Genomic DNA, 21,561 nt, shown 5'->3' with positions numbered 1-21,561 from the left:
GTATTTGTGGAATGTGGCTAGCAAATAATTTAATTCACTGTTTTTTTAACTGTGCATCTGACAAATATACATCTTGATTCTTAAAAAATTACAATAGTATTTATAATTTAAATACTTGGTTATCCAGAATAAAGATTCTGCCTTACACATGATGAAAAATTATTAATTAATCGTAGCCCTCTGGGATTGATGCTGGCCATTTGCATCTCCTTACTTCACTGTAATATTTTGTTATTTAATTTTTTACCTTATAGCTGAAAACAGAATGAAGAGATGAAAAATCCAATGAACGGATATTTATAGTAAGGCACAAATTGATGTTAGAACCTTTGTGCAATAAAAAAGCAACAACAACAAAAGCAAACTAAAACCTAGAGGTAAACAACAGTCGGGTGGCTGCCGTAAATGAGCCTCTGCTATGACGTAACTGTCGCAAACCAACGCTATGGTCGTGAAAACTGGCCGCCCCCTGAAGATGGCGGCGGAGCTGCATCCCCGGAGCGGAAAGCTGGTCGGCCTGTCCAACTCCAACCGCACCGCCCGGCGCAACCAGCCGGTCCAGGAGTTCAACCACGGCCTGGTGCTCAGCAAGGAGCCGCTTAGGGACCGGGACGTCTTCACTGTCCGTATTGATAAGAAGGTAAAAACTAGCACCACAGGCCCCCGCCATTGCTGCTGCTTGCTCCAAGCGGGGCGGGCGGGGTGATGAGACGGGGAATGCGAGGACAGCAAGCCCTGGGACGGGGCGGAGAGTCCTCGTCTCCCTCCTCGCTGGAGGGGATCTAACGAGCTGTTTGACAGCGGCTCTTCACTACGTCTCTTAGAAAGCGATTTTGTTGTTTGTGATTAACATACCGTCTTGCGCGCGTGTGTGTGTGTGTATATATATATATATATATATATATATATATATATGCACAGCACACACAGACACTACTGTGTATACATGTTTTAATTGGTTATTTTGCTAACGATATATTATACAACGTGTTAGTTAGCCACGCTAATGGGCTGCTCACAGGCGAAACGACTATTGGCTAGTGCAATTTAAGTCGAACTCAAGTGAGCTAGGCAATGCAGTTCGGTTTTGTTTGTTTTTTTGGTTGTTGTCTTCGCCGTCTCTTGTTAGCATCTCGGCTAATGTCCTGATCAATGGTCCTTTTCACAGTGACGTCATAACATGTACTTCCGGGTGGCAAGCGATCAGATGGCGCCATTAGTAAACAAACCCTTATATGTTGCTGTGATATATCAGCAGGTTTATATTTTGCCAAATTACTTAAGACAACTTCATGTGTATGAAAATGAACCATCACAAACCAGATGGAGGATGTTTTGGTTCTTAGCCTGTCACTTTTGAAGAGTTTTGGGCTGGAACGTTGAATGGCATTTTATTTCATTTAATTTCAATAGGGAAACCTGATTTTATATGCAAAAAAATTATAATTTACAAACTTGGTTACGGAACTAATTGTAAGTCAAGTGTACCATTGTTACACATCATGTGGACAAAATCGTTGTTACCCCTCTGTTTATGAAAGTAAAACCCACAGTGGCCACAGAAATAATTTAATCTGACAAAAGTAATAATAAATAAACATTTAATGACAACTAACGAATAAAAATGGCACATTGGTTTTGAATGGTGGTATAACAGAATTATTTGAAGCGAACCAACCTGGCCACAAATGATGGCACCCTTAGAAAATATAGGAAATAATTTGAGCAAGGTGTGCCCTGTAATTAGCATCACAGGTTTTTTCAAACTTGTCATCAGTCATGTTACCCATTTAAAAGGTGACAAGTTGTCACTGTGCTGTTTAATGACATGGTGTGCATGCATCACACTAAAAGTTGACCAGAGGAAGCGATGGAGAGAGTTGTCTCAGGAGATTTGAAAGAAAATGATGGACAAGCATTTTAAAGCTAAAGGCTATAAGACCATTTCCAGACAGCTTGATTTTCCCGTGACTACAGTCAGATTCAAAAATGTAATATCCACATGAATGTGGACCTCCCTCTTCTCAAAATTGAGTACATATCACCTTGTCAGTGATAATCCTTCCAGCCCATGTGATGTTCTCAATCTCTCATCGAATTTATGCATATAGCCCGTCAGAAAATCAATGGCCTTCCATCACAGCGCATCTAGATTGGCTCTGTTACCCATCCTGTTTGCATCCCATTCAGCTCCACAGGAAGTGGATGCATTTTTCAACATTTATGAACCTGTGACTGTCACTGAAAATGTCATCTTTTGGCTGTTTTTGTGCTCTGTTAGTTTTCATCTTTTTAAAAGTATTTTCTTTTTCTTTTTTCAATTTTAGTTTGAGTTATTTCGTTTGTTCTTGTTAAGTAACCTTGAACAGCCCAAAAATAATCTGGATTGTGTTGGCAAATTGAAGTGCTGGATAAATCGTTTATGTAACGTCGGCTGATGATTGGGTATATGCTAGATGTGTAGTGTTGATGCTTTATGGTCCTCTCTGTTTTGACTACTTTGCCGCCATCTTGTGTCATCTATAGGTAATTACAAACCGCCTTTGAGGTGGAGGTGGAGCTGGAGGGCAAGTAGGCGATTTGTCCAAAATGCCTTGTAAAGAGTTAGAATTAAGCGCCAATAGTAATCTAACCCTCGATTCATAAAAATCTCTCACTGCATTCGTCTGCTGTGTTCAAGTACCTCGTGTCCGCGTTGGCCTCATTGTGATGCTCAAGGTCACTTTGTGTGCGTGTGTGCCGGCATTCCGTAGCAGGACGCTTGCCAGCTGCTTTATTGTGAGCTGTCCGGCACCGTCGTTGGTAAGTGAACCAAACAAAAAACAGATTCGAATCGATATTGTGTTACGTTATCAGGCTTTCTTTTTATGGGATGGAGATGAACTCTGAAGCGGTTTGTCATGTGTTATGCTTTGCTCTGACAGCATAATGTGACCGAGCATCATATAATTATAGATTTTGTGTCTACACATTTAGTAAAATTGGAGACATCATGCATTTTCTCCACAACTGAAAACGGTTTGCAGGTGTCTTACCCTTGTAACGTCAAATTCATCATATGTGAGATCTGACTTTTTGAGGTCTCTGGTAATCAAATTGAAATTGCAAAATGTATTTATTTATTATCACAAAGGCTGCAATTTGGTCGGTCGGTACTTGGTACATCTGCTGCTTGTGATGTGGCATTTCTTTACTTTCTGATGTCGTCCTGAATATGCTAAAATGTTGCATCTTTTTTACTGCTGCGACCACCCCCCCCCCCCCCCCCCCCGTCACCAATACGCTTTTTTCTGCACAAGCTACATTCCTAGCTAAATATATCCCAGTAGATCAAACCACTTTCTTTTATCCACCTGCAATATTTAGCCCAACACTTGAGTCGTTTCTCACTAGCTCTCAGGCTCCAGCGTGATCTGCTGAAAATGTTTTCCTGCCCTGTGCCATTTGCCCATGTTTCTCAGCTTTTCCTTTTTTCAACTCATCCCAGGTGAACTCGTGGAGCGGCTCCATTGAGATCGGCGTGACGACGCTGGACCCCGCCCTGCTGGACTTCCCGAGTAGCGCCACGGGCCTGAAGGGCGGCTCCTGGATCGTGTCGGGCTGCTCAGTGCTCCGGGACGGCCGCTCGGTGCTGGAGGAATACGGCCGCGACCTGGATCAGTTGGCCGAGGGCGACCGCGTGGGCATCCAGCGCAGCTCCCACGGAGAGCTCCACCTATGGGTCAACGGCCAGGATTGCGGCGCGGCCGCCAGCGGCTTGCCCCCAAAGCTGTGGGCGGTGGTGGACCTGTACGGCAAGTGCACGCAGGTGACGGTGGTGAGCTGCGAACCGCCGCTTCCGTCTGCCGAGCGAGAGGCTGTCGTCCGGGAGGAGGCGGACGAGGAAGAGGAGGAAGAGGTGGTGGTCTGCGGGGTGCGAGAGGATGCGGGCATCACGGCGCTGATGAATGTGGCAGCAATGAATGGAGTCATGATAGGAGACGAAGGTAAGGGAACGCCTAATACCACACAGTGTTCCAAATGATCACGCATGTCAGATGCAGCAAAAACTCTTTTTACATGTTGACCGATATTGATATATCGGTTTTAAAAATATTGTAAGGTTATGCATAGCATAAACATCAAGACTTCGCTAAGTATAGGAAAAACTGATTCCATTTAAAATTATTACATGTTAAATAAGACTTAAGTCAGTGTCCTTAAATATTGAATACAGCTGAACTGTACTTGGGCATGAAGAAATACAGTCCACACTTACATCTCAATTTCATGAAACATCACAATTTGATTCATGGTTCATTTGCCTTTATTTTAGCCTATAAGACTAAAACATTTATGTATAATAAATAACAACTAAATAATACATGGAAAAGGGACCTTGGAAAAAAAATATTACATTTTAAATCGCAATCACAATATTGATGTGCAAAAAAGATTGTTTAAAACTATTTAGGAAATAATCAAATGATGTGGAATGTAATTAGTATATCATTGCTTAATTACTATTTATATCCTCTTGTCGTTGTCAGTGCCTGAGCTTAGTTGCGGTCACAGCAGACCAGACAAGTTCCCCAACAACCTGGAGCCAGATGCAGGTACAAAATCCCGTTCTTGATGCTACGGATGCTTTGTAACGCAAACTCTTAATTTTGCTCTTCTCACCTCTTGTCAGTTCTAACAGAGCACCAGCTCTTTGACGTGTTCAACAACGCGATCGTGTCTTTTTACCGAGCCGAGGATGAGGGCGGGGGGGAAGAAGGCGGCGGCGGCGGCGGCGGCAGCGGCGGCGGCGGCGGCGGCGGCAGCGGCGGTGGTGGCACAGGAGGAAGCGGAGCAAGTGACAACTCCTCCACAAGAAACGACACAAGGAGCGGCAGCAGAGGAGGCGCGCCGAGCAATGACAGCGGGATGGGAGCGGGGGACGCCGGGAACCCTAACAGTAGCCCCACCGGTAGCGGAGGAGGAGGAGGAGGAGGAGGAGGAGCTTCTGCGACCGTGGCTGCGGGCTTGACCACTAATGACGTGTTGCTCTTCCACGAGAAGTGCGGCACGTTGATCAAACTGAGCAATAACAACAAGACGGCAGAGAGGAGGCGACCGCTGGACGAGTTCAACAACGGCGTGGTCATGACCAACCGGCCGCTGCGGCACAACGAAATGTTCGAGGTGAAAACCATGTCATATATATATATATATATATATATACATATAGAATTGGAAGTAGTATTTTTTAATATATTTGGTTCATTAACTAGTTTACATACACAAGTAACTATTTTAAAATAATAGGTTGATAAATAACAAATAATTATGTAATGCAAATAAAACATGAGTTTGGTTTTAGTATAGCCTGTATAAATTATATAATTTTTTCTTCTTTAAAAAAAAAAAAAAATTTATCTACAAATGACCTGGGCCATCTGTCTGTTTTAGAAATCTAATGTAAGCCTTGAGCACAAAATTGCTTCAGCTGCTATGGGCAAAAGGGGGGGCGGGAACCACCATGCTCTCCCCCCCGACTTGAACCCTATTGAGAACCTTTGTAGTATCCTTAAAGGGAACGTCTATGAAGAAGAGATTCTATGTTTTATGTGTTCAAAATGCATTTTCAGATCCGCATTGAGAAGTTGGTGGACAAGTGGTCGGGTTCAATCGAGATTGGCGTGACCACGCACATCCCAAACAATCTGGACTATCCTGCAACTATGACCAATCTGCGTTCAGGTAACACAAAAACCTTATCAAGCATGTGCCACCAAACCAACCAACCAACTAACCATAACCCATTCATGGCAGGTACAATCATGATGAGCGGTTGTGGTATACTGACCAACGGGAAAGGCACCAGACGGGAATACTGCGAGTTTAACCTGGATGAACTGCAGGTTTGTAAGCATACACACGCACATGCACACGCACACGCACACACACTTGTGTGAAGTAGTTTAGCTGTTTTCCCCGCTCGTGTTGGTTGATCCAAATGTATGTATTGAAAGACTCAACCTTTAAATATCAGGATTAAGATGTCATCGGGTTTCTTGTCATGGCTCTCAGGAGGGCGATCACATTGGGCTGATGCGCAAAGCCAGTGGTGCGCTTCATTTCTACATCAATGGCATCGACCAAGGTGAGACGAGTGGACCACCTCCAAAAAAAACGAACATCCCCTCAGCTTTATCTCCTTTTAGATTTTTTAAATTGCTGTCAAATGTCAAAACAGGTCAAATTTGACCTCCAAACTTATGTAATGATTAAGAACGTCAACTCCATTTTAGGTGTTGCAGCAGCACAGACCCCCGCCGTGGTTTACGGCGTGGTCGACCTTTACGGCATGGCCGTCAAGGTCACCATTGTCCACAATCACAACCACAGCGAGCGCCTCCGCCGCAACAACGCCATCATGCGGGCCATGTCACCCGACGTGGGGCGGCCCCGGCCCGCTCTCACTCCGGACGCCGACACGCCCGACCGGCTGCTCTTCCACGCCAACTGCGGCCAGAAAGCCGCCATCATCAGCGATGGCAGGACGGCGCTGAGGCCGCAGTGAGCTATTTGCTTGCTTTTCACTTTTTGGAGATTTTTATACAAAACATAACACACGTCATTTCCTGACTCTTAGCGCCACGGACGACTTCAATCACGGCGTTGTCCTCAGCAGCCGGCCGCTACGCTCTAACGAAGTATTCCAGGTTCGTATCGACAAAATGGTGGACAAGTGGGCGGGTTCCATCGAAATCGGTGTGACCACGCACAACCCTGCCTACCTGCAGCTGCCCTCCACCATGACCAACTTGCGCTCAGGTAAACAAAAATGTCAATTAAAGGAACATAGTTGAGAAAAGGTCTTGGTGTTCCAATTTCTTTCTTTTTTTTGACTCCAGGGACATGGATGATGACAGGGAATGGTGTGATGCACAATGGCACATCAATTCTGGATGAATACGGACACAACCTAGACCGCCTCAAAGTGTGTAGTTTTTATTTTATTTTTTATATTCAATATTAGGGGCCGGATGATTTAATCGTCCGATACGAGCTGTTTAAAAATGTATTATTATTTTTTAAACACATTAACTCATTACAATATTATACAATACAAAGATGATGACAATGAAAAATCCAAAACCCTAAAAAAAAAAAAATCTGCCAATTTTTGCAGAATTTTTTGGACAACCTTAAATTTAAGGACAAAGTGATGTATGTAAAACAGTAAAATATTCAGCCTGTAATTCATACCTTTTTAAGAGAGCAAAAAATTGTTTTATTCATTCTATATTATTTTATACTGATCAGCCAATTAATAAGTTATCTGAAATTTATTTTGTCAAATATCGGATTTGGCGTCTGCATAAAAAAAAAATCCATATTGTTCGGGCCCTATCCAATATATGGCTGATTTTGGCTTTACATTGGCTACTACAAACAATGGACGCGTATTAAAGGGATACATGACCCATTTAGCCACTTTCAACTGGAGGAAGATAATATTTTGTCTATAAATAATGAGATAACGTCATTATTTTTCATGAACAATTAACACCTTTAAAACCTAATTTTGCCACTTGCTATCGACTGAAGACGACGTCACCTGTGCTGAGGAAACAGGTAATGACCATTCAAAGCTCATTTTGCTGACCAAACCCAGAAAACAGATGAGCCGTGATTGGTCGTTACTTATTTCCTCAGCGCAGGTTATGTCATCTTCAGTCGACAGCAAGTGGAAAATGTGTTTTTAAAGGTGTTAATTGTATAAGTTATCAAATTATTTCTGGACAAAAAAAATTACTTTTTAATGCGCCCAATGAGTCAAGTATCCCTTTAATGTTTTTCTTGTTTTTCTTTGACTCTCACAGGCGGGTGACACCGTCGGCGTCGTGCGCAAAGAAGACGGCAGCCTCCACTTCTTTGTAAATGGTGTCGCCCAGGGCCCAGCAGCATGGAACGTGCCCCCAAACGTCTACGCCGTGGTGGACCTCTACGGCCAGGCGGCTCAGGCCACCATCATGGACGACATGGGTGAGAGCAAGATGCCCACAACCAACGGCCAGATATTCTCCTTTTGAAAAAAAACGTGGGTGTAAAATTGCTATTTCTGCTCCTCCGCTGCTCAGTGGACCTCCCCCCTCTTCCGGAGGACAGCTCCGAGGGACCCACAGCCATGTCCCCTGGGAGCCCCTGTTCTGTATTGGGCGTCAGCACCACCACTGACCTGCGTTTCCACCACCTGCACGGCACCAACGCCGTCATCACCAACGGGGGGCGCACGGCTCTGCGCCAGAACTGCCGCAGCGAGTTCAACGACGCCATTGTCATTTCCAACAGGTGTGGATGGTAACAACTGGTGTTGTCAGGCGATTTAAAAATTTTAATCTTATTAATTACAGGATTTTTAATTACTTATTCTAATTAATCTATTTTAATTTCATATCGGCTAAAAGTCCCAAATAAAGAATTTGAATTCTAGGACACTACAAAATTGTAGTGCATGACTAATCAAGAAGAGAAGATTTGAAATCCACGTTTGTATTGTTGAAGTGTCCTTCTAGATAACTAGATCTCCCAGAGCCGTCATTTTGAGTCTAATATAGTTATTACTCGCCGTTTTGAGTAGCTAATAAAACCCCTCTCTTGCTTTTCTGAGGCGGACGGGTTGTATTGCCAAAAACGTCATGACTCCATCACATCTAGCAGCCTTTTTTTTTTTACTACAAGCTTTTACTTTACCTTCAACTGCCCGGGGTGGGCTGGTCTTCTTCTGACTTGCTGTCTGGAACTCCCAAGTAATCCAGCAAACTCTCATCGGGATTCGTCAGACTCCCTGTAAGTTTCGTCTCAGAATGTAGCTGTAGTTTCCTCTGTTCAGGCGGGGGTGGGAAACTTAAACCGGACCGCGGGGTCCATTAGTGGGCTTAGAGCCCTGACCAAGAGCTTTACAACGGTGTCTGCCCCGTCGCTCCACGACATTGCGTTCCGGAAATAGAGGGCCGACAAACCCAAGATTTTTACCCAGGATAGGAACCATTGCAGGCGGGTTACAATTTTGAAAATCCTCGGTCTCCTGGAGGTATTTGGGCGGCCGTATCTCCCAAACCGTACGTCCTACATGGGGCATAGGGGTGTCCCCGGGCACGTCGCGACAAGAGCTTTCAAACGGTGTTGGTGTCAGCGCTCCACGATATTGCGTTCCGGAAAGAAAGGGCCGACAAACCCAAGATTTTTACCCAGGATAGGAACCATTGCAGGCGGGTTACAATTTTGAAAATCCTCGGTCTCCTGGAGGTATTTGGGCGGCCGTATCTCCCAAACCGTACGTCCTACATGGGGCATAGGGGCGTCCCCGGGCACGTCTCGACAAGAGCTTTCAAACAGTGTTGGTGTCAGCGCTCCACGATATTGCGTTTCGGAGATAGAGGGACGACAAACCCAAGATTTTTACCCAGGATAGGAACCATTGCAGGCGGGTTACAATTTTGAAAATCCTCGGTCTCCTGGAGGTATTTGGGCGGCCGTATCTCCCAAACCGTACGTCCTACATGGGGCATAGGGGTGTCCCCGGGCACGTCGCGACAAGAGCTTTCAAACGGTGTTGGTGTCAGCGCTCCACGATATTGCGTTCCGGAGATAGAGGGACGACAAACCCAAGATTTTTACCCGGGATAGGAACCATTGCAGGCGGGGAAGTTTTTTGGGGTTTCCGCCCACCCATATCTCCGTAACACTACGTCCTATCTGGGAGATAAACACATCCCAGGACTCGTCTCGACGAGAGCTTTCCAACGATGTCTGTGTCCACGATGGCGATAGAGGGCCGGCAAATGTTCAATTTCTTGCCCACTTCACTTGGGTTGAGGAGATAGAGGCCCGACAGTTTCAATATTTCATGGCCAGAAACGCTCCTTATTTGCCATGGTGATCTAGCTTGTAGCTTCCATGCCGAATGGCAGTTGCCGCAGCGGCGGCAACGGAAGCCCAGCGGCGCAACTCCGCGGGTCCCGGCGACTTGAAAAGAATAGAACCTTCAAAATAACGGCTCTGGGAGATCTAGGTCCAAATAAGTTTGCCTTGCTCTCCTGGCTGTGCTCTATGGGCCAACTTTCAAACGCTTGCGCATTGAGGTGCCACTGGTGATCAATTGTTGTTGTTTTTTAACGCACTAATTTGCACGTAATTAATTAATCTATATTAACGCGTTAAACTGCCAGCCTTAGTAAAAACATGAACATGGTGTCCTCTGTTGATGTACTGAGATGGACGGACTTCTCGGCTCATTTTAGGTGCCTTCGAGATGGGGAGCTCTTTGAGATCAACATCCAGAAGATGGTGGACCGCTGGTCAGGTTCAATAGAAGCAGGTCAGCAGTTTACATCATCATCTGAGCACCTGCTGAATTTGTAAAGTTGCCCAAAAACATTTTTACATTGTGTGTGTTTGTATGTAGGGGTGACTGCCATCAGGCCAGAAGAGCTTGAATTTCCCAACACTATGACTGACATCGACTATGATACGTGGATGCTCAGGTATGCAAGTGTAGCTTTCAAACCATGTTCTCTAGCCCGACTAATTGTAAAAATGTTTTCATCAGCGGGACGGCGATCATGCAGGACGGTAACACGATGCGCAACAACTACGGCTGCGATCTCGACTCGCTAACGTCGGGCTCGCGCATCGGCATGATGCGCTCGGCCCTCGGTGACCTTCATTATTACATCAACGGCGTGGACCAGGGCATCGCCTGCTCCGGTCTGCCACCAGGTCAGAGAAAGGGGGAAATCGACTTTGCTCTTGGAGTATTGCTAAAAACGAAATGTTAACGGTTTGATGGTGTAATTTTTGGAATGTTCGATCAATGCGAGGGGATAAACTTGGACTAACCAACTTGTCTCTCTTTTATTTTTTTCTTCCCGTAGATGTGTTTGCAGTGATCGACCTGTATGGGCAATGTGTTCAGGTGTCCATCACCAGCTCCTCTGGCCCACTGGACAACAGCTTGTGCACTAGCAACATCACCGAGAAGAGCTTCCCAATCCAGTCTCCAGGTGGGAAAGATACAAGATCTTGGAGCAGAATTATTTGCTAACTACGGTACTTTGCCACATCTCTGCATGTGTGTGTGTGTGTTTGCATAGCAGCAGGAGTCGCCCACAGATTCCATGGCAAACATGGTAAGAACGTGGTGCTCCTCGGCGAAGGGTGCCAGGCCGTCCAAGCGGGTGGCTATGCCCACGGCATCGTTTTCAGCGCCAAGGAACTCAAAGTGGATGAGCTGTTTGAGGTAAAATCGCTGCCTTGGCGGCCATTTTGAATCTCCATGAAACATTTCTGTGCGCGTGGGCCTGCAGGTGCGGATCGACGAGGTGGACGAGCAGTGGTGCGGTTCGCTGCACGTCGGCCTGACCACCCTGCCACCCCCCGAGCTCCCGTCGTGCCCGCTCTCCGGCTTCTCCCCCTCGCTCCCGCAGCTTCGCACCAAGGTCACGTGGCTGCTCTGCGGCTCCGAGGTCCGCCGTAACGGTATGCTGCAGCGCCAGAACTACGGCTGCTCGCTGGACAGGCTGACGGTGAGCCGTGATCTGACATCGCCCCTAAAAGAAATGTTTTTCCAACTACTAAAATGTATTTATGTTTTTATTTATTTATTAGGTTGGGAACCGTGTGGGTGTGAAGCGATGCAGTGATGACACCATGCACATCTTCATAGATGGCGAGGACATGGGACCTGCAGCCACTGCGGTAGCCAAGGTACACTTAAAAACACACAAACGTACACACGCATTGTGTATAATGTGTACTCCAATGGCTGACTCTGTTTTTGGTGAAAGAACGTGTATGCAGTTTTGGACCTGTACGGGCGCATTACAGCCGTGTCCATCGTCAGCTCTACTCTAATTGAGGACGTGGAGGGCGTCAAGGCGCCGTCACTCTCCTCGGAAAGCTGCAGTGAAGCAGAGGACGACAGCACGCCGGTCAGAGAGGTACGGGACATGCTTTTGTATTTCCGAGTACAGTGAAAAAATACTAATGCTGTTGTAACTTGACTTGCAAATGCCTTGAATTCAGTTTTTTTTAAAAAATATGAGTTTTTTAAATTAATTTATATATTTATTTTTAGCTTTTTGTTGCGTGCAATAAAACTTTGCCACTAGATGGCAGCAGTGAACTTCAAACATCTGGCAACCATTGGTAAAAAAAAATGAAAGTAGAAGCTGGTTTTCATTAGCAAAATATAAACGTTTTTGTTCATATAAAATGAAAAACAAATACTAACTACATCTTATTTTTTAAAAACTATAATTAGTGAAAATGTCCTTAATCTTTGTCAATATCATACATGAACTTTCTGGGTTCATTTAAAATGTATTGCTTTAAATAAATATATTGTATTACTATTTAAATTTATTGCTGTACATCCATTCAGAAAAAGGAAAGCCAAACAGATGTTTGAAAATTGTAATTTAGTTTGCTTTTATTACACAGTACTTGGGGAACTTTTTTTTCTTTTCTTTTTTAAATCTTGCACCGGACATTCACTCCATATGTTTAAAAAAAATATTTATCAATCAAATCCTAAAACTAATAAAAGCTTAACTAAAGTAAAGAATTTACAAAAATAAGAACCAACAAACCCACTCTAAAAACATAAATTAAAAAAATACAAAAGTCAAAATGAAATGAAAATTCACCCAAATTCGGAGTTTCTTGAGATACAAGCCATTGCTTCACCAAATGTTTTGTCTTTTTGCATTGATTTGCGAGCGAAAAAATACGCAATGACTATGGCCGCTATAAATCAATTTACTGGTAAATCATAACATGCAATATGCTATAGACAAACAAAGGACACTATTGATTTTTTGAGTCCACTACAAATTCTAGCATTTGGCAGAACAAATTTCCAATAACCGACTAATCGTACGATTCATAATAATAAAAAAAGATAATGAATACAATAAAGATATGAATGCATGTTAGCTTGACCTAAGAAGGCTCTAAATTGTCCGTAGATGAGAATGAAAGTGTGACCGTATCTTTGCCACTTGTTTCTTCCAGGCGGCAACTGAGCCGTGTGCACCGGTGCCCACCGCCATGTCCTTCCTGGAAAACCACGGCAAGAACATCCAGCTGTCCGACCAGAAGCTAACGGCGGCCAGAGTGTCCAGCTACAACCAGGGCTTGCTGGTCACCGCTCAACCTCTGACCCAGCAGCAGCTCTTCCAGGTATGACGCCATAGGAAATATTCTGCCTGGCTTCATATTCACAATGTTTCCTCCTTTTGCTGCCCAGTTTCAGATCGACCGCCTGAATCCGTCGTGGACGTCGTCGCTGTCGCTAGGCGTGATCGGCCACTCCCCGGACCGGCTCAACTTCCCTTCGACGGCGTGCTGCCTGAAACGCTCCACATGGCTGCTGCAAAGGGACTCCATCTTCCACAACTCCCTCAAAGTAGACGCACAAAAGCGCTTATAACGTCCCTTAACAGAAACGTAACCGGAAATTTACCGGAACCTGTTTTCTTCCTCAGATATGCGAGAACTACGGTCCTAACTTGGACACGTGTCCTGAGGGGACAGTGTTGGGTCTGCTGGTGGACGCCAACAGTTGTCTCCACCTTTACGTCAACGGCATGGACCAGGGGGTGGCAGCGCAGGACATTCCCTCCCCCTGCTACCCGTTCATTGACCTGTATGGCCAATGTGAACAGGTACACGTCATATAACACGTTGGGCATCTTGAAAACTGCCACGCATTAACACCTCCTGTCATCCTGTCAGGTTACTATAGTAACCAATAACGTGCCAGCAGTGGGTGGAGAAGGTGGGGACGCCCGCTGTCAGGGCGACATGGAGAAAGCGGACATGGTTGACGGTAGATGACTAAAACTATTTAGCCTATTTACTTAAAAGTGGCTGGGTTTAAAAAAAAAAATGAAATAATTAATATTGAATCGATTTTCCTTTTTGAGCCCGATATCGATTCATAAAACCATGAATCAATTATTTGAATATCTTCTTTTCCCATAAATTCTTAAAATTTAATTTTAAAGGCATGTTTCTGTATCTTCCTGTTTTCTTGAAATTTACTGTCAACATAAGTTAAAAGTATTTCTTACATTTACGAAAGACCTGACTTATTGCACTTAAAGACAATTGAGAATCTTTTTAACTCATTTGCTCCCAAAAACGTATAAATATGTTCTATTTTAAATAGTAACGTGCTCCCAACAACGTATTTATACGTTTTTTAAATGTTTTTTATGCTAGAGCATACAGAAGGCTTTGATGCAGCCTCTTAACTGAAGAGAATGGTTGAAGCAATTGTAGTACAAAAACGACCAGCAGGTGGCAGCAATGTATAAGAGATTAACTAGAGCCATGTTGAAAAAAAGTAATTTCCCCACTGTTTTAAACAGATTTGTAAATAATGATGAAACTTAGTTATATTCTAATTCTATTTGCTGCAAAATGGAAACAAATAGAAACATAATTTTCTTCCTGATGAAAGAAGAGACTTTAATGTTTCTTTTGGTCGGTTCAATGTTTTTATAGCAACAGAACACAATATTCTGTGGGCCTTGCAAAATCAGTCAAAATCCAGTAAAACAGCCGGGAGCGAAGGGGGTTGCTTCAGTGAGAATGGCTGCGAGTGAATGAGTTAATTTACATTTACAATTATTAAATTTGAATTATGCAAATATTTTCATCTCATCCTTGCTGATGTCAATCTTTATGTAACACGTGCTAGTTTTATTAATAAATTATATAATTTAACCAGTTACTGCCTCTGCAAAATGTAATTTATAATTGAATATTTGTGTGTTTTTTATCATGCCCTTGACATTTTTAGCAGAATTGATGTTCCATAATTAATCAATATCAGATTGCCTGTGAATCGAATCTGAAAAAAATCAAAAAAAGAATCGAGCCGAACTCTTGTGAATCAAAATCGAATCGATTGAGGAAATTAGAATCGTTACCCGGCCCTAGTTTCAACTCGTATAAGATAAACTAAAACAAACCATTAATTGTGACTTTGATTTCGTTTGGCATGCAGGCATCAAAGAGAGCGTGTGCTGGACACCCCCTCCCGAGGTCAACCCCAACAAGTCCTGCGAGTACCAAGCACTGTGCTCCCGCTTCAAGGACCTCCTCACCCTACCAGGTGACTTTCACTCTCACCTCACATGTTCAGGGGTGGCAAAAGTACTCACAGCAAAAAATAAGTCATGTGTAACGATCCTCATTTTATCCGTGGCGCCAGACGGGTACTTCAGTGAAGATCCAAAGTACAACCTGTGCTACTGCGAGTCGTGCCACAAGCTGCGGGGGGACGAGGCTTATTACAAGAGAGGAGAGCCGCCCCGAGACTACGCGCTGCCTTTCGGATGGTGCTGCTTCGCCCTCAGGTGAGAGGAAAGGAAGGCTGCTCATTATAGGGCACACCTTGGATCAAACCTGAGACCCACTTGTGACTTGTCTTTCTAGGATCAAGCCGCACTGCGAGGTTTCCAATGCACTGAAGAAGTGGCACATTGCGTACCACGGCACCGGCGTCGGGGCCCTGCGGCGCACGCTGGACCACAGCCAGCTGCTGCCCGGTACGGAGTCGCAACATCCGCCGCCGTTCTTTTTCGACCGCCTCACATCGCAATTGACCGTACGGGTGAATTTTTGCGGCAGGGTCGTCGTCCATCTTCTCTGTGGCTCCGGTGAAGGCGGAGGGGCCGGATGGCTACAGCGATCCAGAGGAGAACAGCGCACCCGGTCGGGAGGTGCCCAGAGTGAGGCTCTCGCCCACGATGCGCTACTCGGGTTTGGAGACGTTTGCTCCTAAAGTGCAGTAAGTTCAAACTGATAAACGTTTTTCTGCACATATTCACTCATTATGAATTTGATGCCGGCAACACATTCCACATTGCTTGGCGTACAACTTGAGTTGTTGCCACAGATTTTCAAGGGGGGACAGGTCTGGACTGCTGGCAGGCCAGTTTACTACTCTTTTACGACAAAGCCAGAATGTGACTTGGTGTTGTCTTTCTAAAATAAAAAAAGATTTACGTGAAAAAGACGTTCACAGATGTGTTAGTTAGGGCCCATCACATATGCTGACTTTTGAATTTTGTGCTGATAACAATCTGGATGGTCATTCATGATTTCCAAATACAATTTGAAATGTGGACTTGTCAGACCACAATACACTTTTCGATTTTGCATTTGTTTATATAGTGACAAACTGTCGATGTTTTTATATGTGTGTTCTTGAACCCACGCCGCAATAGCCTCTTCGCAAGGAGGCTCTCTCTTTTTTTTTCTTTTTTTTTACTCATTTACTGCCATTGACGGCTATAGACGTCAAAAATTCATTCAAAGTATTTCTATTAGTTTCACATTTTTTCCCACTTTTGTTAACAAGAGTATGAAAACCTAGACAGATATAAAATTTGTGATTAATCTTGAGTTAACTAGTGAAGCCATGCGATTAATTACAATTTAAAAAAAAACGACTGATGAAAACAGAAAAACTAAATATTATTTAAAAATTAGAGGCGTCAGACGAATACATTTTTTAATTGTAATTAATCGCATGACCTCAATAGTTAACTCACGATTAATCACAAATTATATATCTCTTATAAACGTACAATATTTTTTTTTTCTGGGTTTTCATAGTGTTGTTAAGAAAAGTGGGGAAAAAAATGTCTATAGCCGTCAATGGCAGTGAATGAGTTAAAAAAAAAAAAAAAAAAGAGCCTCTTTGCGAAGAGGCTATTGCGGCGTGGGTTCAAGAACACGCGTATAAAAAAAACATTGACAGTCAACAGTATACAGTTTGTCACTATATAAACAAATACAAAGTGGAAAAGTGTATTGTGGTCTGACGAGTCCACATTTCAAATTTTATTTGGAAATTATCAATGACCGTCCAGATTATCTGTACAAAATTCAAAAGTCAGCATTATATGTGTTCTAAATGTACAATAAAAAAAATTCTGGGTTTTTGTACTCTTGTTAACAAAAGTGGAAAAAAATGTGATACTAATAGAAATAGTTTGAATTTTTGACGTCTATGGCAGTGAATGAGTTAATGTAGTGCTGCCTGAGGGATCAAAGGTCACGGGATTAAACGTTTGTTTTCTTGCAGAGATTTCTCCAGATTCTTTCAACCTTTTGATGATAGACCGTATACGATGAAATCCCACAATTCCTTGCGATTGAACAATGAGACATACAAGAGCAGGCCACCTAACTAATCTCCAGTCTTTGTTCGCAAAGAGCAGAGAGAATACAAGTAGCCATGAAAAGTCCTCAACCACAAACTGACCCGGTTTGGTGATATTCTCCTGAACAGATTTCGGGATCCCCGCTCTCACCGCTGCCACCAGGCCCAGGTGGGTTTCCAGGTGTGCGTGCGGCCAGGCTCTTACAAGGTGGGGCCGCAGCAGACGCTCGGCCACAGCGAGCCCCTGGACCCCCGCTTCAGCAACTCTGAGATCGAGTGGATTACGAAAGAGCAGGGCGGCACGCTCCTCTACGGCCTGCTCGTGCGGGTGGAGTGAGCGCCCGACCGCGGACGCCGTCCGGAGACTTTTGATGAACTGACTACCAAATCCAAGCCCTGCCTTTGAGCAACAGACTCTTCTGGGATCCACTCGATCCTAATGATTGTTTTTGAGTTTGGCGGTTTCAAAGAAGAACAGACACTGCCTGCACTTTATGTTTCGGCATTTTTTTTTTTTTAACTGGACTAAATAGCAACATGACACATTTATGTTTGTTGAACACCCGGCCTTTAGTTTGGGCCGTTTTTTCCTCCTCCTCCGAGCCCAATGTCGACGGGGCCCGTCACTAAATTACGACTGAATTGTTTTTAAATGCAAAAAAAAAAAAAAAAAACTTGAATATTAAGAGTGAGCTTTTACAACTGGATTGTTTACAAGTTCTGTTACGGTCCTCTTTGTTGTTAGGAGCCTAACCGGGTTTCTGTTTTCTCTAGAGCAGCTCCGTTTCTTGATCGACATTATCCAGACAAAAAGGTTGTCAGCACTTTTTTGGGGGGGTAATATTCACTAAATAATACCCAAATAAGGGATTGAGCCCAAGCCGTAACGTATTTATGCGCCTCCTGAAAAGGTTTACAGCTGCCTATATTAATACGGTGATACCTTGACTTGTGAGTTTATGTTCCGAGACCATGCTCGCAACTCAAGTGTTAAGGGACCAATAAATAAGTTATGTATTAATTATATATACAGTATTATATATATATTAATTACTCTGCAAATTAATCCGTCATCGGAATTTTATTTATCGACATGGGCCTAAAAAAATTAATTCATAATAACAATAATGTATAGAATTTTAACAGTTGTGGGGAAGAAAGGTTTATTCTATTTTTATGATTTCATGCTTTAATTCATCGTACATTGAAAAAAAAAAAAAGAGATTCCAAGCACAAAAGAGGAAAGTAAATGCAGATGTAAAGTGGTGATGTTGGTCAAGTTTTTTGGTCACCACAAGGAAAAAAAAACTAAACAAAAAAAGATAGACTGACGTATTGAAAAAATTGTTGGAGTGCTCGTAAGACAAGGTACCATTGTAATTAAAATAGAAATTAGGATTACTTTTCTGTTAGACAGAGCTTTGGGGCCATCTTGTGGCATTTTATGGCATTTTAGAATGAGCACAGAAACAGCAAATAGGTGCATTTTCAATGAATAAAGAAGGCTAGGTTAAAGGGAGAAAATCCACAAATGTATTTTAGAGAATTCTGATTATCCTTAACGGAGTTTTCCCAAAACTGGCAACCATGTTTACGACTACTCTTCCCACTGCATTTATTTTATTTTTTTTTACATCTTCAAAAGCGTTCATGATTCAGAAATCACCGAATGTCAACAAAAAAACGAGGAGTCATCCTAATAAGATGGCCAACATTTCTTTGAGAGTGGTATTTACGAGGGCTGTTTTTTTTTTCCTCTCTCTTTGTTTGCGTTCTCAATCCCGGTTGAAGATCAATAACCTTCTACGAGCAGCTGGGATCCGAGCCAGATCTGAAGGGGTTTGTTTGGCGAAAGGAAAAAAAAACAAACTTACATTCAAAAATGTGAAAAAATACTTTATGGGTAATTTATGGCCCAGTGCTGCTTTGTAAATGTTTTTTTTTCTCCCTGTATGTTGCATTGTATATAAATATCTTCCTGATTTATATAAATATATATATAAATAAAGAAAAATAAACTGACAGTTGGATGGTTTGTTTTTCCACTCCCCCCAAAAAACATGGGATGTATTTTTTCTGTCAAATTTTATTTAGAGTAGGAAACTGACATTTTTATTGCAATACACAATCACACCTGTGTCAAAAATGCTGTTGATTTCTTAATTCTTAAGGCCAATAGTGTTTTCATCTTTGCTTTTCACAGAAATTCTCACCGTCCTGTCGTTTAGACAACAAGCATGAAAAAAAAAAAAGCAATATAAAACCAATGACGCAGTATTTGTAGCCAAGTACAGTAACTGATACAGTACATCCCTGGGTTGCATAGTCAGCCATCTGCTATTAAAACACCAAAGTATGTACCAGATTGAATCTTAAGATTTTATATTATTGTTAAAAAATTTCCCTAAAAGACAGTTTTGGTCACTTTGGATACATCGTTATTCAAAATGCAGCTAACCAACCGTAGCCTCCGAATAAGTGTATAATCCGCAAAATAAAATTTATAAAAAATCTGTATTTCTGATTGCCAATTGAAAATGGAAAAAGAAAACGAATTGTACACTGTTCTCCTGCATTATGACAAGCCATTTGAGCATTTATTAGATATGCCTGACATCCATATACTAGTTAATGCCGTGTCCTCACTAGTAAGGCTTTTCCCTACTACTCGTGCCACTTTTGGCCTACTAGTATACAATTAAACCTTACTAATACACTACTGTGCTGCACAAGTAACACTACAAAGCCCAATTTGTAGACCTCACACATTAGTAGTCTTTACTCGTTCCACTAGTGAACCTGAATTGTCTTACTAGTGCGTACTAGTATCAAGGATATGGAATAAATGCACAGAAGGCTCTCCATACCAGTTAGGGACGTGATGGGAGAGGTCGCTGGGAGTTGTCGGGCTCTATTTTCGTAGATGACGCATGTGGAAATGCTGGTGTGTCCTAATTGTTGCGCTAAAGCTCTGCAACATGCCACATGTTCAGACCATGTCTAAATATTGGCGCAGCTGGTCTAATGTGATTTTTGTGAATTTGATCAGGGAGCCGACAGACAGACAGATTCAGTGTCATCATAACTGTCATAAAACCAGTAGTAAAAACAGTTTTCTTTTAGGAGGACCAGTTGCTTTTTGTTTTGTTTTTTTAAGGGTGGCAAGCAGCATTTGTGTTGACAAAAATATCAAGCATTGATGAGGAGCTCAGACAAAAATATAAAGACCATGTAAAAGTTTGGTTCAGCTTCATTAAAATATACATCTTAAAGCAGTCACGCGCGCGCACACACACACTGCAACATTTGCCGCCACGATCAAAAAAATTGACTTTAAAAAAATAGCAAAAAACCTCTTTGTTGACGTACAGTAACTGTGGATAACATGTTCCCAAACCCTGATGAACGTCCGTCATAAGCTACAAGCGGCCGCTTTTAGAAAAAACAGAAAAATCACAGTACAGTCCAAATAAAATGGCTCCATTTCATGTTTGAGAATAAATAAACCTTCACAACAAGTAATCAGTGCAGGATGTCGTCTGTCATCAGGGTGTTTTTTTTTTCTTCTTCTTTTTTTAAAAAAAAACTACAGCAGCCGGTTTGCCTTGTAAGAATTTCTACACAAAGTTATGCAATAGCATTTATTTGATATTTTTGATATCCAGCTTAAGGTGCTTGTAGGGCAACGACAATGCTACGAGTGAGACAAGACTGCACTAGTACAACCATGTGCTGCTAGTACAACTAGTGAACATACTGTCAGAATGATGTGTTTCAGTGTAAGGTATCTAGTACAATGGTATTTCCTTGTGAGCTTTTATTTTGAAACATGTAAATCCTGTTGGTCTGCTCTCACGTTGTTCAGCTTGCTACGTTAGCCGTTAGCATAGAGGTCACAAAAGCTGAGAGTGGCTAGAACGCACCTGTGATGCGCAGGCGCAGCCAATGAGGTATTTATTTCTATTTACTTTGTTTCTGTGACTTTATGTAAAAGTAACATGTTTCACGTGTGTACACTCTTTATGTATACTATATTTTGTTTTCACTGCGGTGAATTTGAGGGGAAAGTCAAAGGAAACCACTTGTGTCTATTCATATAGTATTCTTCTAGTTTACTGAATTGTTTTAATAGTTCAAAGAGGAACGAGTAGCCCTCCTTAAGATGGATATCAAGGATATCTAATAAATGTTTAAAAGGCTTTCCATTAGCAGCCAACCACGGGAAAGAATGCTAAGACTTTTATCATACAGCAGTGAGTTTAAGAGACTGTGGCAGTCTGTGTATACCCCCCCAAGGTTTCAGTGCGACATTATTAACCCCACCCCCCCCCCCCCCATTTTTTTTT

The 21,561-nt window shown here is 42.8% G+C and overlaps 1 protein-coding gene across 2 annotated transcripts; it reads left to right on the top strand.

Annotated features, from left to right (window-relative positions):
- Positions 1-458: 458 nt before the first annotated feature.
- Positions 459-19,239, top strand: neurl4 (neuralized E3 ubiquitin protein ligase 4). Of its 2 annotated transcripts, none has more exons than XM_077544239.1 (29): positions 459-640; positions 3,488-3,986; positions 4,530-4,595; positions 4,673-5,166; positions 5,613-5,724; positions 5,797-5,885; positions 6,055-6,127; positions 6,276-6,543; positions 6,620-6,801; positions 6,882-6,967; positions 7,854-8,016; positions 8,112-8,322; positions 10,275-10,351; positions 10,439-10,517; positions 10,583-10,752; positions 10,908-11,036; positions 11,133-11,272; positions 11,340-11,558; positions 11,641-11,739; positions 11,820-11,972; positions 13,048-13,215; positions 13,283-13,441; positions 13,521-13,700; positions 13,771-13,864; positions 15,050-15,157; positions 15,257-15,401; positions 15,481-15,593; positions 15,676-15,835; positions 17,345-19,239. In XM_077544239.1, exons 1-29 carry the CDS (start codon positions 476-478, stop codon positions 17,550-17,552), a joined length of 4,809 nt encoding a protein of 1,602 aa, XP_077400365.1. In that variant the 5' UTR covers positions 459-475; the 3' UTR covers positions 17,553-19,239. The 2 variants fall into 2 exon arrangements, with proteins under 2 accessions (XP_077400365.1, XP_077400364.1); XM_077544238.1 differs by having other exon boundaries at positions 11,130-11,272.
- The last annotated feature ends 2,322 nt before the right edge of the window (positions 19,240-21,561 follow it).

The sequence above is a fragment of the Vanacampus margaritifer genome, chromosome 15 (assembly GCF_051991255.1).
Source record: "Vanacampus margaritifer isolate UIUO_Vmar chromosome 15, RoL_Vmar_1.0, whole genome shotgun sequence".
Taxonomy (NCBI): domain Eukaryota; kingdom Metazoa; phylum Chordata; class Actinopteri; order Syngnathiformes; family Syngnathidae; genus Vanacampus; species Vanacampus margaritifer.
Note: the sequence above shows the minus strand (reverse complement) of the source record. Positions and strands in the feature narration are given on the sequence as shown.

Coding starts and splice junctions, on each gene's coding strand:
- neurl4 (XM_077544238.1), top strand. CDS start 476: ATGGCGGCGGAGCTGCATCCCCGGAGCGGAAAGCTGGTCGGCCTGTCC. Junction 10,518..10,582: donor TATGATACGTGGATGCTCAG/GTATGCAAGTGT, acceptor TGTTTTCATCAG/CGGGACGGCGATCATGCAGG. Junction 13,701..13,770: donor TGTATGGCCAATGTGAACAG/GTACACGTCATA, acceptor TCATCCTGTCAG/GTTACTATAGTAACCAATAA.